The sequence below is a fragment of the Myxocyprinus asiaticus genome, chromosome 14 (assembly GCF_019703515.2).
Source record: "Myxocyprinus asiaticus isolate MX2 ecotype Aquarium Trade chromosome 14, UBuf_Myxa_2, whole genome shotgun sequence".
Lineage (NCBI taxonomy): Eukaryota > Metazoa > Chordata > Actinopteri > Cypriniformes > Catostomidae > Myxocyprinus > Myxocyprinus asiaticus.
The window spans coordinates 30,401,344-30,422,273 of record NC_059357.1 but is presented as its reverse complement, the minus strand read 5'-3'; the positions used below and the strand labels follow the sequence as shown (position 1 = coordinate 30,422,273).

Sequence of the window (20,930 nt, the reverse complement as noted above, 5' to 3'; positions counted from 1 at the left end):
AGTTCTGGTTGCAATGAAACCATAGGTAGTAATCACATTCACATTAACAATGGCAAGCACGATTCGAAGGTTGCATTTTCGAATTTGAATTTTTACTCCACTGACCATTAGGTTAGGGTTAGGTTAGAGTTAGGGAGTAGGGTTAATAAAATATGCATTCCTGTTGACTATTATATAATTTACAACTTTACAATTTACAAGTTGAGGTTAAGGTTAAGGCCGAGGTATACTTAGTTTTTGTGTGTTCTGGATTGGCTCGTGCCTGGTCGTCCATGTTGCCTTTGTGAGTGTACTCTTCTGACCGTGAGCGAATACGAACGTTCAACACATGCCCACTACTACTTCTTTGTGATACTCTTTTAGTGGAGTCGATGGCTGGCGCATGCACCAAAGATGCGCACAGACAATGACCATGTACGCTAGTCAAGAAAACTGGCCGGCGCGTGGACTGGATTATGACGAAATTTACATCAGGCATACTGTGCGCGGAACGATCCGCAACGCGGACGCGTGAAGTATACTTTGCCCTTTAGGGGTTAAGAATTAGGTTATGGTTAGGTTAAGGAGTAAGGTTTATAAAATATGCATTCCTGTTGACTATTATATACTTTAATTTACAACTATAAATACAACTCACTTTTGGTACCACACTGTGGACATATTACCTTTACAACACTTCCTAATTCAGCCACTGGGGGCAGTGGTTCGAATTTCAGTAAGCACAGACTGATTTTATTAGCAAAACTTTCAACTTCATGTAGCTTAATTCACAGTGTGATCAGTCTGTTAACAATCCATACAGAATACTTGATCGCCATAATGAAAAATGGTTATTAAAATGAGTGAGGATGGTTTGCTTAAAAAAACAAGCCCATGTTTATCGAAAGAAAGAAAAAGAAAAAATTCCTGTAATTGTATTTCACAAATCAGATAATAGTTTAACTCTAAAGTGATACTATTAACACAAAAAATAGCAAAGAGTTGCACATTGCTGATGGTTCCTTCATTGTGATGAGCTTATTTAAATTGCTGAAACTCTTTGTCTTGACACCTTCCAAGGGTGCAGCTGATAAGCAAAGGCCTCTCTATTTTCTAATCAAAACAATGATCTTGATAATGTTTTATAAAGAACTTCTGTAATAAAGGAAGAAAGTTTTCCGCACATTTGACAGAAGTATTTAACATATTTAACGGTGTGGAACATGTATTAATCTGTTTTGGTAAACAGCAGAGGCTAAAAGCCTTGTGCTTTTCAGAACAAAGGATGAGTGGGATCTGATTGCTTATGCAGTTGCAGGTGGAATAGGGGGCCTTACTGCTCAGTATCACAGTCTTGCATGGGAGTTACAGATGGTCTAGGCACCAGAAGTTCTGATGCCTGTCATAGACACACTCCCTGATGGAGAGTCTATTATGACATTTCAGCTCCAGCGCTCCTCAGATTTGACTGATGTATACAGGGACCGCTGCATTTAACAGACTGGCAAGCCATCTGCCACAGCGAAGTGACACGCTCGTGTGCAATACTTCCTGTAGCGATCAGCTGTATAAGAAAGGCACCAAATGAAAAAAACACATACACGTAGAACATTGCAGCACGTCATTGAAAAGCTTGATTAGTGGTTGAATTATGTTTAGACTAGTTGTTCACATTGTGGTTTTGAATATGTGATAAGAAATACAAATAATTTGTTTTTACAGTACATAATGCTATCTCTAAAGCACACTGGTCACACAGTAAAATGCACTCCCACTGAGCAGGTCTAGGGAGAAACCAGCGTTGTTTGCACTAGACATTCACAACATAATGTGTTTGCATTGATGTGCAAATTATATTTTCATATCTCTACTTCCCCCTTTCATGAAAGAATCGTAAAATGGGTAAAAAATAAACTGACATACTATAAAGCAAACAGGGCATTTCGTTCTGCAAAACAACTGGCCCATAACTAAATAGTGGTGATAGTCCTTCTCTCTAACTTCATGACAAACTTTAGCAGAGTTGTATACAATCTTATGCGAGGCATTCAGTTAAATGAAACCCATTTCCCTTTGTTTTAGTAAACAGTGACAGATCAGAGAGATTCTTGCATGGTATTTACAATCACAGTGGAAAGTTGGTTTACCGTCAGAGTTGTTGTCTGCAAGTGACGCTACTCTGAGAGGAACCAGCACCAACACCACATAAAGCAACAAGATGTCTGCAGTCAGGGAGCAACTGAAATTTCCACTGCTGCTTTCATGACACACTCTGTCCAGGATTTCTCCTCTTTTCAAGCCGTTTGTTTTTCAGTTTTCATTTCGACAGCAAACATTTGTCAGTTTCTTTCTGAAGCATAGTGTGCATGCAAAAGATCTGCAGCAGATGCATCTAGTGAGTTTTAACTCTGATAACTGTATGCATTTTCAGCTGGATGTGCATATCAAATTATAGCACACATAAATGCTGCTTCTCAAAACAATTTAATATAAAACACACCATACATTGTTGTGTCAGCTGCATAAAGTCCATTGTTGTGTCTTTTTCCCAAAAATGTAAAAAAGAAAATAAATAAAAATGATAAAAAAGATCAAGAGGCATCAATCTCTTTACAGCTGAGAGGAGGACAACAAACAGTAAAGTTTCTTTACTATATTGAATGAAAAATTGACAATTTGGTGACCCTCCCATAGTATTTACCCCTGGATAAGACAACATTAATAATAATAATACATTTACAAACTTAATACATCAGAAAATGACTATGCCATCTTCCGCAATAGAAATGGCTGTATATTTTTATTAAATATGTGTTAATATGGAGCTTTGTGGTATAGAAAGTTACTTTTTGAATGGTATTAATTTAAACAATAAATATAGTATACCGGTATTCACATCTGTATGCTGTATCTTTAAATCAGAAAGGCAAGATAGGAAGTATAACTGAAATGTTATACAGTGACAGCAGTGTACTGCAGCATAACATGCGATACTTCATCTTAAACTTTTTTTCTCTACATGAAATATTTATTAAAATGTAATTGTCACACCACAGGACTATTTATTTGAATAAAAAAACAAACAAACAAAAAAAAAACACCTCAAATACACACTTTACAGCACCTAAACTATACACTTGTATATATAAAATGTGCTCAAAATAATGACACTATGCAAACAATGTTAATGTTCCTAAATGTAGGCCTTATTGTCTTTTAGGGCTGCAACGATTATTTTGATAACGATTATTAGAACGATTATTCGACGATTATTGCAGTGATTAATCATTAGCTCTTAACCGATTATTCAGCTTGTGCCCCGACTTAAAAGGTTGTATTAAATGTGTTTACTAACAATAAAGAGGACAAAATCATCTTTTAAAAATACCTCTAAATGACATTCACTGAATTAAAGGGGGAAACATTTTCTCCCCTTTTCTCCCCAATTTGGAATGCCCAATTCCCAATGCACTCTAATTCATCGTGGTGGTGTAGTGACTCGCCTCAATCCGGGTGGCAGAGGATGAATCTCAGTTGCCTCCACGTCTGAGACAGTCAATCCGTGCATCTTATCATGTGGCTTGTTGAGCAAGTTACCGCGGAGACCTAGCGCACGTGAAGGCATCACGCTATTCTACGCGGCATCTACACACAACTCATCACGCGCCCCAACGAGAGCGAGAACCACACATTATAGTGACCACGAGGAGTTTACCCCATGGGACTCTACCCTCCCAAGCAACCAGGCCAATTGGTTGCTTAGGAAGCTTGACTGGAGTCACTCAGCACGCCCTGGATTCGAACTTGCGACTCCAGGTGTGGTAGTCAGCGTCTTTACTTGCTGAGCTACCCAGGCTCCAAAAATACATTTTATTAAGTTTAATTCAGTAAAGAAATTCACTGCAAAAAAATCCTATTGTTATCAAGTGTTTTAAAATTTAAAATTGTCTAAAAATCCTTAAAACAAGATACATTTACTTGAGAAGCAACATATAAGATATTTAGACTTGCTTTAAGAGAAATATAAGTGTATTTTTTCACTTGGTTATACTTCAGCGAGTGCAGTAAAGACAAAATATACTTATATTCAAGATCTATTCTCTAAAAGTAAGTTCAAATATCTTATATGCTGCTTCTCAGGTAAATGCATCTTTTTTAAAAGGATTTTTAGATATTTTAAAATATTAAAATGTTTAATATTAAATTCATAATATTTTTTAATATAACATTCTCAGATAAAAAAAAAAATGTATTCTGCAGTATAGCTGCTAAAGAAAATGTACGTTGTTTTAAAGGAGTTTAAGATATTTATATTGGAAAACAAGCCAAAACAAAAACAAATCAAAAATGTATTTTGTTGCAGCTTATAATGGGGCAAAGACTACCCTCTCTCACATTTCTGTTCACTTCAATCCATCTTTAACTCACACAAAAAACGAACTCTCTCTTATTAATAAAGCTGCGTATTGCCAATTTTATTCACGATAAGAAATGTACAGTGACAAATATATTATGATTCAATAAGTCACGAACCATCACATTATAATCTAGCTGCAGCAACTGCGCGCTCGAGGGATTAGCGTCCCCACGACAGATTGTGCATCAGCCAGGTGCAATTTCAATCTCTCCCCCTTAGATCGGGACACTTCACGCAACTCATAGAAGAGGCGCTGACCGCACAGAGAAATGCCTGTGAAAAGAGTTTGTAGTTATTTACATGATCCTCTTCCGTATTATGTGAACTTTAATGAAGCTATAACGCATTAAATATAACTGCATTTAAAATGTAACGCCGGGGTGTTTCCTTTAAAGAGCTCCGGCTCCGCTTATTACACAACGAATGTATTTACTTGTTTTGTATTTTCGCGATCTACATCACCTGAAGATGTTTGGAAAGTTTAGAGTGCATCTGGACTGTGAGCTGTTTTCTTCCTCTCCTCATTCAGGCGCGAGCTGCAGTGCTGCTCTCACGCATCATCATTACAGTTTAATGTGGTCTCGTGTTACGCTAAATGACAACAAACGACTATTCGACAAGAAAATTGTCGATAACGTTGACTAATCATTTCAGGCCTATTGTCTTTATAAAATATATAATTTCTTGTTTCTTTCTTTGATTTTGGAGTAAAATAGGACCAGGAGATTTTCTTGACAAGTTGCGATAGGATCTCCCATACATTCATATACATTTTTTAACCTAAAATCTTGATGTTGAAAAAAATTAAAAAATCATGTACATGTAGTCAACTACCTATAAACCATTCATTTCATGTTTGAATGCCAAGCAGTGTACTAGATCTTCATCTACAAAAAGTGTACTTAGATAAGAACATTATGTTATGCACCAGAAATAGCTCTCACACATAAAGACCATTTGTACGATAATATCTAGACAAAATGAGTTCCCACTTTAGGGCAGAACATACCAAGGATGTCTGGTGGTAGTTTTTAGAACAATCAATGACAACTTAAACATAAATTACCAAAGGACTAAAAGATAATGCTGACATACCTGTAAAAAATAGCTTCACAAGATGCTAATTACAGTTATGAGCTCAAAATGTAAAAACAAACATAGTTAATGCCTTTGTACTAGAGTAAGCAATGCTCAAAATCTTGGCACATACAAAAGTAATAGCTGAAACAGGCAAAGAGATAAGCCACACTTGTGTTATCCATATTAAAGCTAACCATAACATTTGAGAAAACACATTTCAGCTGACATACGGTGGGCTCATGTAAAAATAAATATATAAGTAACAAATTAATTAATGAATCTATGTAACGTGCCTTCAAAAGATAAAAACACATGGCTACTGCAATAATAAAGGCATCAGATTTAATTTACAGCTATATACACATACATTTTGTTTGTGGTCACAACTGAAGCACAATGCATTGGGCAGTTCTCTATTGAGTTTTACAGGCGGCGAGTGGGCAGGATAATGTTTTATTGACAACAGCTTCGCTTCAGGAGAATAATAGATAAGAAGCTTTGGGGTGAGAACATTTCCACTGCTTACTATGAATACCTCAAGAATTCCTTGTCCACGTTTTTCTTCTTTTTACTGCAAGAGAAACACACAATACCACGCTACGGCCTTTGACAGAGTCACTTCCTGTACACATGCCTGTGCTGCATACATACCACCCCCGAACTGGAAACAGACAGATTTTAGGTGTGCAGACATGCCATAAGCCGCATGTGAGCCGTATCCTTATCTGCTCTCATGGTTAGGTTACAATAGGTCACCTAGAGTAGATCCTGCTCCACCCAAACCGTCTTCTTTTGCTCTTCAAAAATCTTGTCCTTGATGATTTTAAGGAGGTCCTCCACCCCACCCCAAGAGTCCGGCTCCACGTTGGCATACAAGCATGGCAGAGTCTCGAGCTCCTTCTCTTTGGAGCGGCACATCTTTAAAAACTCCTCCTCAGAGTCCACCTTGAGAGGCAACCTTCTGCTCACCATAAACACCATAAACAATTACTGAAAACTGTTAGGAACATTTGACCTTGATCAACGATAAAAATCTCATTTGAATTAAACTAAATGTTATTTCGTATAACAACAAAAAATGAGAGAGGTTTATTCAATCTTCACAAGCTAGATGGAGGAAGATCTCAGAAAAATGCTAACCTTAATTTTTTTATGTTCCTTTCACAGATTTTGATGAAAATCACGATGGGGTATATCTCTCTTCTCAGCAGGTCTTTCACACAATTCAGATCAGCTTCCAGTAGACAGTGCTTTTTCTAAGAAATACATGAAGTCTAGATTAATATATATAAACAAGATTTGCATTTCCCGAAGGAATACCAGTGCTTTCAAATCAGCAAAAGAATAGTGTTAAAGTTTTAGATAAAATGGTCATTAGAAAAGTTAAAACCCCAGATACAGATAAAGAGAGAGAGACATTGTTAGTAAATGCCATTTCAATGGATCAATCAAAATTAAGCATGCATATATACTTAAGAATAACCAACTCCAATTTGTTATGCAAATATTACGATGATGTAATCATTGTTGGTTAGATTTCGAAAACTGAACATGCAAACTTTTTTAAAAACGTTAATCTTACATTTCTTCAAAAAAACAATAACGTATAAACGAAACTTTATAATCTAAGGCTGACAATATCTACATAAAGTTTGAATGGAGTATGTACGAGCTGAATTAACTGCAAAAAAAATTTAATCCAGTGTTGTAATAAACAAAGACTAGCATTACGGTTTATTTTCCTAATTACACAATAGCTATTTTATTTGTAAAGTGATGCATTTAAAGATCAATATGAACAGTGATGAGTGCACATTTTGTTACAATTCAAACAGTCAATATTGAGAATTCATCAAGTGAGGCTTCTGTTCTCATTTTTGGTCCTGTTTTTGGCACAACTCTCAAATAAGTGAGATTTGCAATGGAAAATTAGACTCATCTCCTGACACATTCGTAACCATCTGATAAAACCCCAACAAGCAGACAGAATCTACAACCGGCATCAGACAGACTCCTACATGCTGCTGTTTAGTTCCCTTTTCGATAAAAAAACAAAAAGAAAAAAAAATGATGCAGAGTTTTATAGAGCTCTCCTTTTCACTGCCAATTCTTAAAGGAATATTCCAGTTCAATACAAGTTAAGCTCAATCGATAGCATTTGTGGCATAATATTGATTACCACAAAAAAATATTTTGACTTTCCCCTCTTTTTCTTTAAAAAAAAAAAGCTAAAATCTGGGTTCCAGTGAGGTGCTTACAATGGAAGTGAATGGGGCCAATATGCAAACATTCAAATATTCACCGTTTCAAAAGTATAGCCACAAGACAAACAATATGGTTACATTTAACTATATTTTCAAACATTCATTGAATATTTTTTTTAATATGGCTATTATTCATCAAGTTAAAAAGTGGTTTATTTATTTACATTTCCAATAAATAAATTGATAATTTATTCCTCCATTTCATTTTTAAGTAGCACTCCTAGTCTACCATAGTCACCAGTCTATCTTGGATCCCTGTTACCTATTCTACTTAAATAGTGTTCTGTGAGTCCCTCTCATAATACTGGCACCTGTTTCCACTGATTTGAGAGCCAAACATTAATGCAACCGAATACATTACTACATAACCCACCCACCCACCCACAAAAAATAAAATGCATTATGATCTTACACTTAGATTTGAGAACATATTTTAACAAAGTAATTTAATTCAGCATTTTTATTCCATTATGAGCTTGCTTTGATGTAATGGTTTAAATATATAATAAATAAGATTCATAGCTATCAATTCACATAATATTTGTGAGCAAAAACGTTTTTGTTTTTTTTAGACAGACGGAGAAAATAAAATGGATGAAGTACCTTTGCAGCGTGACAAAATTAGAGTGTCTGCCAACTGAATGCATGTTGCTTAGCTACATTTGAGCGCTTCCAATGTAGATAGCTTCATTGATTATAATGGGAGCATTTTTGTTTTGTTATGTGTGGAGCGGTGCCAGATTGGGGGAAAAGGGGTATGAGTCTTCTAGGAAAGGGATAAGCTCTCACCAAGAGGAAACCATTCTCTGAGTCATGGTAATTGCTTGGCAAAGCAGCAAGTACATAAATACTGTATCTGACAAACTTCTTAAATAGGTATAAGAAATGACAGCGCATAAAAGCAAAAACATAATTTAGCAATTATCAAATTGTCCTGAAAAGAAAATTGATTACTGTACCTTGAAGGCAACTGCTTCGATATTTTCTGGGGTGATGCATTCATATGTGCCTCCCTGCTTTTCTTTGGAATAAATGATGGGCTCTATCTTCTGTTTCATGAGGAATTCATCTTTTGTTAGAATGTCTGGAAGGAAGATGAATTTATAGTGCTTTAGAACAGGATTTTGTTTCTAAGAAAACAATGCTGACATTCCCCTCTAAATAATAAACAATTAAAACAATGTTTTGCTTTTAACAGCTGGATTCCTCAGATTCTTTTCGAGTTTTTTTTTACATATATTTCATAGTTTTGTACTAAACATAGACGAGTGGGATGATGCCTGTGACATGATGGCTGAATTCTAGGAACAGAGATAAAAATCACATATAAGATCCTGTTACCAAGATAAATATATTGTACATGTGATCCATAGTTAACTGTGGTTTCTGTTTAGTGAATAGTATGCCAGTACAGTAATATAAGGGTGCTTTCACACTAGCACTTTTGGTGCGCACCCGGGTTAATTTGACATCACAGTTTGGTGTGTTTTGATGATGTGAATGTTGTTTTACAAACGCCCACGAACCGCACCCGAGTCCGCTTGTAAAGGTGGTCTGGGGTACGGTTCATGAAAACTTTGGTACGGTTCGTTGCTGATATGAACATAATCGTCCTAAATCGCAGAAGTGAACCGCTATTGATGACGTATAATTCACGTCCTTGCAGGCTCCCAATTGCAATTATATTTTGCATTTCTCATACCTGCTTTTCTCCAAATAAATCGCCTTCAAAGAGCAACTCACATTATTCACATCTTTTGCTATGCATCCGCGGGCTTGCGGCGGACAAACACTAACATTCTTTACGTCATTGCACATTCAATGCATCCGTGGCAGACAAACACAAGTGTCGTTCTGTACATGTAAAGTTTTGGTGGTAAATCCAAAGAAACTAAAAATTCAATAACACAGAGAAGCTGACGTCTTCTTGAGTTGTTACCTAGTTACAATGATAAACAGCTTCCGCTTGTACTTGCGTTGATGACGAAATCAGACAGCGGTCCAGACCCAAATAATATGATGCGAACAGAGACCAGCGGTGGCAGGGGGAAGGGGGAGGAAAAGAACTCGGGTTTGGGCCAAGTGTTAAAGCTTCCTAAGATCCCTCGGTTTAGCCAGATTTTAAGGCAGTATTGTGCAGAGGAAGCAATTCCAGAATGCATTGTGACAAGCTCTGAAAAATCCATTCAAGATGGTGGATGAGTCAAGAGAAATGCAGACTACAAACATAATTCACATAATTCAACAATATTTCAGTCTAATTGATTTAAATTTAACCCAATATTTGAGACTGCTGTCTTGTGTTTCTTGCGTCGTTAAGTTAGCAACATGCTAATGTCAAACTCCATTGAAATCAATTTACATTTAAATGTATTCATTTGGCAGATGCTTTTATCCAAAGCAACTTACAAAAGAGGAAAACAAAAGCAAATCATCTTAAGGAGACAGTGGTATGAAAAGTGCCATACTACAAAGTTTCTCTAGCATCAGAATAGTATTCAAAACAGATTAAAAGTGCAATATTTTTTATTAATGACTGGTTAAGTGCTCATGGAAAAGATGTGTTTTTAGTTGTTTTTTGAAGACAGAGAGTGAGTCAGCTTCACATCTAATGAGTCACATCTATTTTATCAGGTGCATTTTTGCCATGCAGAGTTGCTATCTATAAAAAAACATTACAAATTACTCACTTATGAGGTTTAATTTCAGTTAGGATGTTGCCTATTAAGGCAACAGACTGCAAGGCAGCTCACTGGGTTTTTAGAACATCATCACCACAGTGCATTATATATTGTTAAACCCTCACGATCAAAGGATTAGTTCACCCAAAAATGAAAATTCAGTTTTGGAGCTCTTTGCACAAGAGCAACAGTAGTTACACTGCATGCGCAAGATGGGGCATTCAAGCAAAAACTCATTTTGTTTCACTTCAACAGGACCACCAGCGATATTAACAACAGAAAAATCAAAATAGCTGCACACAAACCAGAGAGTAGAACTTATAAACATGACTGAAGAGTTTGTAGTGGAAGAATATATGCATTTCAATGTGCAGCCTTATTTGTTTGAACCGGAGTCCTAAATCTAAAAATTACAAACTCTTCAGACATGTTTGTAAGTTCTGTTTTCTGGTTTGTGTTTTCTGTTGTTAATATCGCTGGTGGTCCTGTTGAAGTGAAACAAAACAAGTTTTCGCTTGAATGCCCCATCTCACGCATGCTGCATAACTACTGTTGCTCTCGTGCAAAGAGCCATGAAGCTCACGTGCAGACTCATGAACAGGAGATCAACAGTCAGAGAACATTTTTACTAAATAATACATTAGATTTCAGTTTGTTTCTCACCAAACCTTATCGTATGCTTTCATAACAATCATGAGTCTCATGGAATAATTTATTATACGTCTGAATTATACTTTTGTGTCCTTTTGAAGCTTGAACAGGTGGTCACCACAAACAGTCATTGTAAGAAAGTCATATGGTAATTTTTGGGTGAACCATCCCTTTAAGTTTTACCTGGTTTGCAGATATTGAATTCCATAGCCCCTCCAAGATTAAGGAACTTCTGGACAATGGTCTTGGCCAGGACACTGGGGGTGAAGAGGACAGGCCTTTTGTTTTGGCATTGATGAGGAGTCACCAGACTATATGGAATCAGGTTCAAGCTCTTATTTAAGTCACTCTCTGGGTCAGATGAATCTGGAAGAATGGAGACAATTCATTGTTCAGCTTTAAATGATTCGTTCACCCATAATTTAAAATGTCAACATTTAAATGCCCTCATGACGTTCCAAACCCAATTTGTTTTTCTTCTGTGGAAAACAAGAGGTGAATTTATGAAGAATATCCTGGCCACAGTTTAATAAAGTCCATTAATAAAAGTGAATGAGTACTAGGGCTGTTAAGCTTCAAAATGACATAAAAAGGACCATAAATGTGGTCCAATTGAGTAGTGCGTTCTATTCCAAGTCTACTAAAGTCATACGATAGCTTTGTGTGAGAAACAGACTGAAAAACAGTATAAATACAGATGAAATAGTCATATGGGTTTGGAAGGACATGAGAGCGGGTACTGCAAGTCAATTTTTAAGAGAACTATTCTTTTAAAGGAAGTTAAATGCTAAAAGTCAAATGTAATTCAGCTCTAAATGCTAGAGAGAGCCATGAGAGGCACTGTGATTAATAAAGTATGACACCCATCATAAAGATTCCACAGAAACAGACGAGTAAAGAACAGAGTGGTCATTCTTACCCTCAGGCCTCAATGTTTCAAAGCCTGGTCTAGAGACTGATGATGGATTCCCTCCATTGACAATGCGGACACGCTCATTGCTGTTCATCCTCTTGTACTTGTTATCCACTCTGCTGACAAACTGACACCAGGGATCTCTTTTAATCTCAGTAAGACACTTCTCTTCTCCTATCTGCAGCTACACATCAGTACTGTGCCAGTGCAAGCAAACTCAGGAGGACCTGTTACCTGTAATATCTGACAGATGAAGATACTGGCTCTGGACAGGCGTGGGCTGGACTTGGGGTCTGGGGATGGTGTGGGTTCCTCAGGTTGTAGAGTGTTCTGTGTGGATAGAGGGAGGTAAGAATTCATTGAAGGGCTATTTTGCTGGCTATTTTGAAATAAAAGTGTTTAATGCACTATGTAGACTCTCAAATGTTCACAATGTAAAGCTTTATCCAGTCCATTTTTGAAAACTAAATAGCAAAAATTGGTAATTTAGAATTTATCTGTATATATGAAAGTATCTGTCCAGTTATGGCATTACAACTATTAACAATAACTCTTTTATTGGTGAATTTCAAGTCTATGTTAGAGTCTTCTTAATTTTTGATTTTGATTTTGGGGTGAAATATGACTTAGACGTGTTCTCTCATGCACTTTGTGAGATTCATCAATAAATATATCAACAGCTATTCAGTATTCAGCAATTTGGCCTGCCCTGATAAATGACAGTGTGAACTGTGCCAGTATGCGGAAGTTAGTCAGCCATGACAATTCCCATTTACATACATACTATACTACTTTCAAAGTCTTAAAGGTACAGAAGCAAAAATAGCCTGTTTAATTCATCAGGTCAGACAGGGTGGAAAATGGTCATGTAAACTAAATGTTCTTGATGCAAGAAACCTTATTAGTGGATTAGTGGATTCTAAGTTCATTTGAACGATCCTGATATAAATTCTTAAATCCCAGGATTGAGTAAAACACTTGCATTTGTGACCAAATTTTGTGCTATGCGATTAAAATGTCTGATAAGACATTGGCTGGTAAATTTTCAGATTTCACTCACCAGTGATTAAGTAGTAATAGTGGCGAAAACATTCAGCACCGATATCCTTTTACTGCGTATTGAGAGTAAAAGTGTGGTTTGACTTGTTTTGTGTAATGTGTGTCCAAAAATGAGATAATTCATTGGTCATTGAATAATGTCTCTTTTAATACGATTTCTGTTCTTTGCAGTTAGTTGTTGATCAAAAATTTTTTTTTTTTAACATTTAATTCTAATCACACATAGCACGGATGCAGTGAAGAAACTCTCGTTTTATATATGCTCAATTAAAACACCTCTATGAGACACTTGCTGAACTGCCACTATTCATAAAGAGACAGTACCGTTTTAGCATATGTTTTACGTATCAATTTAAATATTTGAATATGGTACAAATAATGCATATATACTATATATTTATGCAATTTCTGGACACAATATTTATTGGTGGGATATTTGGAATTTGTTTAAAAAACTAAAATGTGACCAAAATAATGAAAAACCAACGCTAACATAAATTTTATGTACCAAGTTCCCTGTATAATTGCCAGCATTAGCTGAGAGAGAATTTAACTGAACATATAGAATACCTAATATATATATATATATATATATATATATATATATATATATATATATATATATATAAACATATATTAATCTAATTGAAATTGGAAACTAATCGAAAGCTTGTGAATTGAAATCTAATCAAATCTGAAATTCTCTATCAATACCTAGCCATAAAATTCACGAAGTGTCTTGTCAGACATCTGACTAATCAACACATGCATAAGTCGAAAGTGGGTACATTTCTTAAACAATCTAGAAGGAACTGACCCGGAGCCCTCGCAGAGTGTCGGCTTCCTCTCGACTTCCTCTGCACATCAGCTTCTGAATCTTCACCAAGAGGAGCTGCTGGGCTCTGGGGACAAGGTGACAGCCAAGTTCACTTAACAGCTTCTTATCACAGTCAACAGACAGAAAAATGCACTCACACATACTCACCTTCAAACTGACTGACAGATAATTATCAACAGGTGACAGACTAATTTAGATGAATTTCTAGACGTTTTCCGTTATGATCGATGCAAAGAGTGGTGCTCATTTGCACTCAATTTGACTTCAAACCAAAACACGATGCTGCCTTACAAAGCCAAACTGCAGTAACAATGCCAACATTGAAACTGAGAAAAATGTCTTCAAAATGTTTTGATTGTCCAGTCAAATGTGGATTTTAAAATTGTATTATAATATTTAAGAAGCCCCACTCTGTTTTCTCTGAATCTGAGTACAGTTAAGCCAAACACCTCTATCACGGGACAGATCATGGCAAAAGACAGGAGTTTTCAAACTGGGGTCTGGGAATGGAAAGGGTTTGCTAAGGGGCCACAGAACATTTCAGAGGAAAAAACAAATTGTAAAAATATTTTTTTTTATTTAATGAAATTTGACATTATTACAGTCTCATTCTACCGAAAGGTCAGAAATCATGAGATTAATCATGATTATTGTATTCTATTGACAGCCATAGTTTCTCCTCATCACTGTCCCCTTTAGTTTGCTCACTGGAAGTTGTAAGGAAGTTAAAGCTTTTTTGCAACAATACTTATTGTGAAAAGAGCTATACAAATATTAATTTTAATTGAGTTTAAAATTATTATTTTGTAATATAATGACAATTTAATGCCAGTAATTACATTTTCCAAAATGGGTCCCTCACAAGGGAATCATTATATTTGGAGATCCTTGGCATCAAAAAGTTTGAGAACCCCTTGTCTAAGAGACTAGATTTCACTCACAACTCAATTTGGACAAAAACCTGTAGTTACTGCATTTTTCCTTTGAAGTGGAGTTTACATTTACATTTAATAATTTAGCAGATGCTTTTATCCAAAGCAACTTACAAATTAGTAGTTTAATGGTTTTTCATTAAGCTTTTAAGTGTCCTCACCTGGAATAGCTCGGTATAGTGCCTCTCTCCAGGTCCTTGTCTGTAAAAGCATCCACACGAGCGCACAGCCACTCGCACTTGCCCTGGTGCATGGTGTCCAGCACGTGGAGAACCTCATCACATCTCACATTCAATGAGCAGTTGTCTGATTGGCTGGAGATGTTTAGATTGAGACGTATGTAGAAGGAGTCTCCAGATACCACAGTGCCATCTTCAATGTCTTTCAGCAGCTGTCTGTAGCCTGAAATCCAGAGAGCAGGGTCAAAACAGGGACCTTTTGTGGCCCAATAAATAGCACCTGAACACAGGAGACAAAAAGGTGCTGCACTTTTCACAAAGACTTCAATGGCATGTCTGAAGAGCTAGTGCAAGAGGCCCGGAGCATAATGTGATGCCCGATGCAATCCAACTGAATGAAATTTTGATAGAAAGACTGATGCTTTAAGGTCTGTGTAACGGACTCCCAATAGACATTCACACCAAACGGAAGCGCAGCACATTGATTCAAACAGCACCACAGGCTAAAAGACCAAAGCCCAATCTTTTCTTTAAAGTCTGCATATGTAATAAGGGTTCCTTTTGGGGTGGCACAAGTCTTTTTGCTGTACCCTCTAACCTCCACCATCCACCTTGAATTCTTAAAAGAAACATGTTCCTTTCAGAGAAGTTGGGACTCACTGTCATAGTTGGACTTGTAGTGGAGATGCACCTGTCCAGAACATCTCTGCAGGGTCCAGTGAGCTTCCTCCTTGGTGCATGTGTCTAAAGCCAAGCTCTGGGCTTCTCCACGGACACTGCCCTCCAGCTAGGGAAAAATGAAACCGAAGTGTAAAGATTACACTAGCTTGGGTATTTTGATTGTGGAACACATACAGCATCCAACTCACCATCAAGAGATGGTGTCCAACTATAACTCCGGCTCGCTCTGCATTAGAACCGGACTGGACAGAGGACACAAAAATGCCACTATCATTTCCACCAATCAGAGTGATTTCTGATAAAAGGTTTTCTCCTGACAGAGTAAGGCTCTGCACTGTCCGCAACAAGCTGCGAGGAGGGACTGAGGTCAGTGAAGGACGGAACGGTCTGGAGAAAAACAACAGACACATTCGCAGTGATGATGTAGATGTACAATACTGTACAAAGGGGTTGAAGTGACAAGACTGAGGTAGATAAAGAAATGTCATCAAACAGGAGAATCAATTAAGAGTGAATATTATAATAATGAATAACACTTAAACAATGTACTGTCAAGATAAAAGAAACAACATAAAAACCTCTCCAAAGAGAATTTCCTGAAGATGTTATTGACTTGCTCCAGATCATATGTGTCCATTGTCTCAGACTGGTGGGAAGATGAAGATGAGTGAATGGATGAAGGCCCGTAAGAGGAAATATCTATGTCATGGTCATCTACAGCAAAGAATGAGGAATTTTTCATTAAGTGTATGATTCAGACGGTGAGAGGGCAAAATGAATGATTGATGTGTGTTCATACCCATATCTGCATTGTCTCCACTGTCAGTATCTGCAGTATCTGAAAAGGGAATACTGAAAGAAGGATACAAAACATTACAATGTACTCAACAATAGTAGCATGGCTACAGCAATTATGCAAATGTATCATGTTTTTACTATACTAAAACTAACTTTAGCTGCTATGGTGCTTGGTGGAAATGTTTGATGTTTTCTAAATAATCTAATTTAGTTATAACATCTAACCCATTTTTGTTAGAACCATCCCAGTTTTAAGTATACAGATTTTAAATGTTGTTTAGGCTACTATTTTTCAAAATAAATACCAGTTACAGAAATTAGTTACATTGATATTAACTGGCTAACATATCTTATCTAAAAGTACATACTTAAAGCTGAAGTGTGTAATTCAAAAGTGTGTAATGGTGGAATAATTTCTCGTAGTCCAGCTTAATATACATTTTAAAATGGTTTACATTTACCTGAGAAGTAAAACTGCATAAGATACCATATAAAGACTTAAATATATCTTGAATATATTCATGTAAATGAATGTAAGTGTATATTGTTTAATTTCTAACAGTCAACACTTTCCCTTTGATCTGTGTGTCTGTTCTAGAGAGCAGTGTTTTTTTCATTACCACTTGTACTGAGAGTTTGGGTTCTCCTTTATCCTCCTGACAATGGATTGCTGGTCTGGAGGTTCGGGCATGGTGGACAAGATGCTGTCATTACGGTAACGCAGCTAAAGTGACACAAACATACAAATAAAATGCCTGTCTTCAAATTAAAGCTACTAGAGGTGCTTTAGTTTTCACAGAGGTAAACAAACTTGCAGAAAATGAACTGAAGTATACATTTTTACTGTAGATCTCTCCAACAGTAGGAGTGGGTATGATAGGAGTATTCATTAAGTTGGCATTGGTAGGACTTGTGCTGTCAGCGGCTGCCAGTTCAGACAGATCTCCATTGGTGAATGGCATGGCTAAGTAATGAGAGATGAAATAAAAGAAAACCAAGGTTAGATACCCTTAAATTACCCTAACCAGTGGCATCTGGTGCTTATCAAAAGTGGGGAAGCACAGATTATTTTTTCAGTACTTCACAAGTAATCCTTGATAAGAGTTAAAGGAAAACAGATTTGGCTCACTGTCTATAGGAGGAACATCCCCAGACTTTACCTGAGTTTAGTTATAAATAGACAGAAGGTGAAGTTGAGGTGGAGGAGGGATGCCAGAAGAATTGTTGCAGCAGTTTATATCTGCTTACTCCGGTGTTATGATTGGTCGAATTAAACTAACATTCTCTTCCCAAACTTTGTTTGTAAACTCCACTTTTGATATCTGTAATGTTGCTTCCAGAAGCTGCTTAAACTGCTCCTCAAACGGTGACATTTTTAAATGAAAACAATAAACTAAGCTCAAAATAGTTTTTGCAACAAATTAGGCAAAATTTTTGATTACGAAAGCTGAAATAAATGTGTTACTTCAGATTGCAAACAAATGCGCGCATATCTCCGAGCCACCGAACACTCTGCGCTCAACAGCGGTGCATTAACATTTTATAGGCTGTCAATCGCGTACATCACCGTTTTTATTATTGGCCGTTTGTTGCAAAGTCCCGCCCATTTTAGAGATAGACCAATCATCATATTGTGAAGCCGGGCTTCCAGGGCGACAAAAATACAGGAATTAAAAGCCCAGTGTGGCCATGCGTCAACAGACTTCTATGGACATATTCATTAGGGGCATAACGGTTCTCGGTAAGAAACCAAGCCGTACGGTTTGCCAACCACGGTTCGGTAAGCATTTGCTCCGCGGTTCATCTCTAGTTTAATAACACATCTGGATCATGCAGTTTGGTGAAGAAAATAAAGCGCCTGCATCATGCAGTTTGGCAAAGAAAATAAAGTGCCAAATAGACATGCGCAGTTGTAACCTCCTAATGCACCTTTATGGCTCTGTAGATGAACACACTCTGTCTGTGTTTCACGTGGGTCAACTTTCTACAGAGAAGCTGTCCTATAAACTTTTAGTATGTTAAATCAGTTGATAACATCACAGTTCTGCATGCGTTAGTTGGCAAAATGGCAAGCGGAGAGAACAAGCAGCAAGAGAGAAGCCCCTGTGTCATTTAAGTCTCCTGTCTAGGAACTTTTTATTTGCAGTCAATAACAACAGCAATGGTCAAAAAATATTTACAAAACAGGCACTGTTTGCAGACACTGCTCGACATGAGTGCTGTATACTGGTAATACATCAATATTTGATAAGCTATTTATGCTGATATCACCCGAGGATATATAGTGCACATAGCGCACAGTCACAGGTGAGCCCGAAACTGCACACACTCCCTTCCGACTTTAAGCAGGCACTCGGTGCTAGTTCGGACAGACATGAAACAAGAACTAAAGCGCCTGGGGTGTTCATAGCTAATGTTATGTTGCCCTACTCAATTGATGAAGATGTGGGATTTCCATGTATGATTAAAATACTCGAGTCACGTTATGACATCCATTCTCGTATTCATTTTAATAGCAAGTTTATTTCTTCTATAGTGATGTACAGATTCTGAATGTTGAATATATGTTGAGTTGAGTTTGAAATGCACTTTATGTTGATGCATGTAGCGTAATAATGCAGGTATTAAGTTAAAATTTTGAGTTAGTAATTGAGTTTGTTTTTTTTTAGTTAAGGACCCTAATGAAAATTAACCATGGTTTTTATAGTAATACTGTAATAACCATGACTGTAATAACAAGGACTGTTGTCACCATGGTTTTCTTAGCAGAAATCATGGTTTTGATAGAAATAACCATGGTTTTATGTAGTAATACTGTAATAGCCATATAGTAACCAGTGTTTTACTATAGTAATATTGTAGTAGCCATGACTCAAGTAACAATGACCGCTGTCACCATTGTTTTGTTGGCAGAAATCATAGATACAATTAACCATAGTTTTACAACAGTAATACTGTAGTTTCCATATAGTAACCTTCATTTTACTACAGTATTGTAACCATGACAGTAACCATGTTAATTTTGTGGTTACTATGATTTTATTAAAAATTCATTGTTTAAACTATGGTTACTGTAGTAAAACCATGGTGATTTGTAGTGAGGGCAAATCTCTTGAAGTTTCTGTTACTAAATAGAATATTTTTACTTTGGATTTGGCAGAAATATTTTTTTTCCCCTGAACATAAATACCGAACTGTACTGAATCCGTGACAAACCAAACCGTGAGAAATTTGAACCGGTACACCCCTAATATTCATGCAGACAAAAGTGGGTTGTGTTACTTACGAACAGCCCAATAGTGATATGCGATATTTTACACTTTTAATCTATAAAATATTGAAATTGACAAAGAGTGATATGTAATTTATAGAGATTATTTGTACATTTCTTGCCACATTTATTTTAAGAAATTATAGGGGGAGCTGTGCTTCTTAAAGCAATCACCACTGGTCCTAACCATGTAGGATGCAATAATGCTGTAATGAGTCAGGCGAGGATGGATGATCTAAATGCGGCTTTTAATAAAACAAAGATAAACAAGGTAACTCAGAATATAAAGAAACAAAACACAGTGAACAAACATACAGAGCACAGCATAATACATGTGAAGACTGACAAACTAACCAAGGGAAACAAGGGCTTAAATACACAAGGGAAAACAAGGAACACCTGGGGAAACAATCAGGGAATGAGGAACACCTGGGGAAACAATCAGGGAACGAGGAACACCTGGGGAAACAATCAGGGTGAACTAATCATGAAATACAACTACAAAGGACTACAAAACTAACTCAGGAAACAGGAATGGGGGACTAAACAAGAATTTCAACATAAAAGTCTAGACAAAAACAGGGAATACGTGACAAATGCAACATGTGATTAAAGCAATTAAGTGTAATTGGAAAAAATGTAATTTTGATCTTGATCGCTTGTTGCAAACAGTTTTTGTACACAGCACTGTCAGAGCATAATTTACCTTGGAACTGCAGACTTTTGGGTCCAATAGCTGGAGATTTTGGTCTGCCAACCTAATAAATGAGAAAGGCACAAAAATTGAGATGCACAAATTATAGTATGAAAAAGGTATAAAATGAGAGATGCTGTTGTTTAAAATTCTGCTTACCCTGGCCTTGAGGTTATGTCTGCGTTTCAACCTCTGTTCTTGGTCATCAACAGTTTCTTCTCCAGAGTCTTCAGAAGGTCCTCCTGTATTTGGGTCAGGCGGGCCAAATTGCTGAGCTATAATTTGTGGAGTAATGTCTCGTGGCAAACTCTGAGAAAGAGAGGGAAAACAAATTTAGAAAAACAAAATTTTCTTGTTAACACAACAAATAAATCTAAGAGACAAATTCACTAAATACACTAGCTGCGCCACACTAGTCAGAACCTGTATCTTATCCTTTGCACCATGCAAATTGTGTTCAGCAGATGTTTTGGTCATGCTTGTGTCCTTACCT

General features: G+C 36.8%; 1 protein-coding gene across 1 annotated transcript in view; it reads right to left on the bottom strand.

Annotated features, from left to right (window-relative positions):
* Nucleotides 1–1,850: 1,850 nt before the first annotated feature.
* LOC127452339 (caspase recruitment domain-containing protein 11-like) overlaps nucleotides 1,851–20,930 on the bottom strand; it is a 59,528-nt gene continuing 40,448 nt past the window's right edge. Inside the window, exons 9-24 of the mRNA XM_051717753.1 lie at nucleotides 20,597–20,746; nucleotides 20,450–20,501; nucleotides 17,309–17,436; nucleotides 17,093–17,196; nucleotides 16,474–16,526; nucleotides 16,253–16,388; nucleotides 15,863–16,061; nucleotides 15,654–15,780; nucleotides 14,976–15,216; nucleotides 13,862–13,946; nucleotides 12,220–12,315; nucleotides 11,992–12,112; nucleotides 11,256–11,438; nucleotides 8,700–8,824; nucleotides 6,617–6,732; nucleotides 1,851–6,437 (exon numbers count right to left, since the gene is read on the bottom strand). Of these exons, the coding sequence (XP_051573713.1) occupies nucleotides 6,233–6,437; nucleotides 6,617–6,732; nucleotides 8,700–8,824; nucleotides 11,256–11,438; nucleotides 11,992–12,112; nucleotides 12,220–12,315; nucleotides 13,862–13,946; nucleotides 14,976–15,216; nucleotides 15,654–15,780; nucleotides 15,863–16,061; nucleotides 16,253–16,388; nucleotides 16,474–16,526; nucleotides 17,093–17,196; nucleotides 17,309–17,436; nucleotides 20,450–20,501; nucleotides 20,597–20,746 (2,121 nt within the window). The 3' untranslated portion in view covers nucleotides 1,851–6,232. The remainder of the gene's footprint in view (nucleotides 6,438–6,616; nucleotides 6,733–8,699; nucleotides 8,825–11,255; nucleotides 11,439–11,991; nucleotides 12,113–12,219; nucleotides 12,316–13,861; nucleotides 13,947–14,975; nucleotides 15,217–15,653; nucleotides 15,781–15,862; nucleotides 16,062–16,252; nucleotides 16,389–16,473; nucleotides 16,527–17,092; nucleotides 17,197–17,308; nucleotides 17,437–20,449; nucleotides 20,502–20,596; nucleotides 20,747–20,930) is intronic.